This window comes from Frankliniella occidentalis, unplaced genomic scaffold (genome assembly GCF_000697945.3).
Source record: "Frankliniella occidentalis isolate FOCC.00 unplaced genomic scaffold, Focc_3.1 Scaffold4, whole genome shotgun sequence".
NCBI lineage: Eukaryota > Metazoa > Arthropoda > Insecta > Thysanoptera > Thripidae > Frankliniella > Frankliniella occidentalis.
This window is the reverse complement of record NW_026267134.1, coordinates 1,234,549-1,236,116: the sequence shown is the minus strand read 5'-3', so window position 1 is coordinate 1,236,116 and position 1,568 is coordinate 1,234,549. Positions and strand designations below refer to the sequence as shown.

The 1,568-nt window shown below is 69.7% G+C and overlaps 1 protein-coding gene across 1 annotated transcript in view; it reads right to left on the bottom strand.

Annotated features, from left to right (window-relative positions):
- LOC127749365 (filamin-A-like) overlaps nucleotides 1-1,419 on the bottom strand; it is an 11,052-nt gene extending 9,633 nt beyond the window's left edge. Inside the window, exon 1 of the mRNA XM_052267329.1 lies at nucleotides 575-1,419. Within this exon, the coding sequence (XP_052123289.1) occupies nucleotides 575-977 (403 nt within the window). The 5' untranslated portion in view covers nucleotides 978-1,419. The remainder of the gene's footprint in view (nucleotides 1-574) is intronic.
- Nucleotides 1,420-1,568: the final 149 nt, after the last annotated feature.

Below are 1,568 nucleotides of genomic sequence, written 5' to 3'. Positions count from 1 at the left end.
CGCGCCGAGCAGGCCGAGCCGCGCCGCCCGCCGCGCCGCCGGGGCCCCGCCGGCCACAGCAGGGCCTAACTGTCAGAGGCCCCGGTGCGCGCCGGCCGGCCAGCCAGCGGGCCAGAGCACAGCCAGCCCCAGCATTCCTCCACCTAATCGCGTCTGTGTGTGTGCGTATGTGTGATGTGACGGGCGGGGTGCTCCCCTGCCCCCCACCCCCGCCCTTCTCCTCTTATTTGGACCTGGCTTTGCACTTTTTGTTGCGGACGGATCCCGATGATCCTTGTATCGCTGCCCTCTGGCCGGCCTGTGAGCTGGCAGGCAGTGTTGGCTGTTTGTTTCGCACAGCGAGTGACAGACACTCCGGCGGTGCCGCTGCAGCTTGCTCCGCGCGAGCCGGCCGGCGACTTGTCGTTGCTGTACGGCCCCGATGTTTTGGGGGGGTTTTCGGAGGTTTTGCCCCTTGCCCTCTCATCGGGCGGTCGTCGTGCACGTTGACGACCGCCGGGCGCCCCTTCTGTCCCCCGCGGTCCCTCCACGCCCCCTCAGCCGCACACAGACACACAAGCGCACTGACACTCACCAATGTTGACGATGCGGATGCCCTCGCCCTTCTCGAGGAACTGCAGCGCCACAGACACATTCTCCAGCTTCTGGCTCCTGAAGGTGGGCCTCTTGTTGTGCTTGGGCAGCTTCTTGCCCGAGAGCACCTCGATGAGCGTGATGAGCCGCAGTCCGTCCGACAGGTCCGTCTCGAGGTTGCCGATGTGCTTGCTCACCGTCTTGAGGTGCTCGTTGGCCCACCGGGTGAATGTGTTCTGCTGGATCCGCTTCCACTGCGCATCCTCGGCCAGATCACGCTCCGCGGCTGCCATCTCCTCCGAGTCCTGGTCGGTACTGCCAGCTCCGGCGGCCTCCGGCCCGGCAGGCCCCCCCGCCGGCCCCACGGCCGCGCCGCCGGGCCCCATGTCGCTCACGACACTCATGGCGCACGCCGGGCGCTGGAACTAACGGCTGCGGGTGCCTGGCGCGCGGAGTATCGCCCGTACCTGACGCGGCAGCTGGAAGCCGGCTAGTGTCTCTGCGCCGGCGGGTGTCTTCTTCGCCGCCCCGCGGCCGCCGCCGCCGCCAGGTGCAGCTCTGGAGCAGGAAGTCTGGGCGCGGGGTATTTACACGCCGCGCCGGTGGCACTTTGACAGGTGCCTGACTGACACGCGCACTGCACTTCACTACACTACACTGTGGGGCGCCGAGTAGTGGCGCCGGCTTGGCCCGGGTGTCGGTCCCGGGGGCAGCTGTGTTGACGGGCGGGTGCGCGGCGCGGTGCGCGGGGGGCCGGGCCCTGCGGTGTGTAGGTGCGCTTGAGTGGGTCGTGCCGCGGCTCCCGCGGGTGCTCCACTCCAATCTGTTGCCTGCCTCGGGCCGCGAGGTACTGACAAGCTCAAGCCGCCCGCGGGGGCCCTGCCTGCCCTGCCCGCCCTGCCCGCCGAGAGAGGGGAGAAGGAGACGGCGTGGCCGGCAACAGGCGGTGCCCTCCGCGGACGCAGCCGCGAGGCGCCGGGAATAGCCGGGGCAGG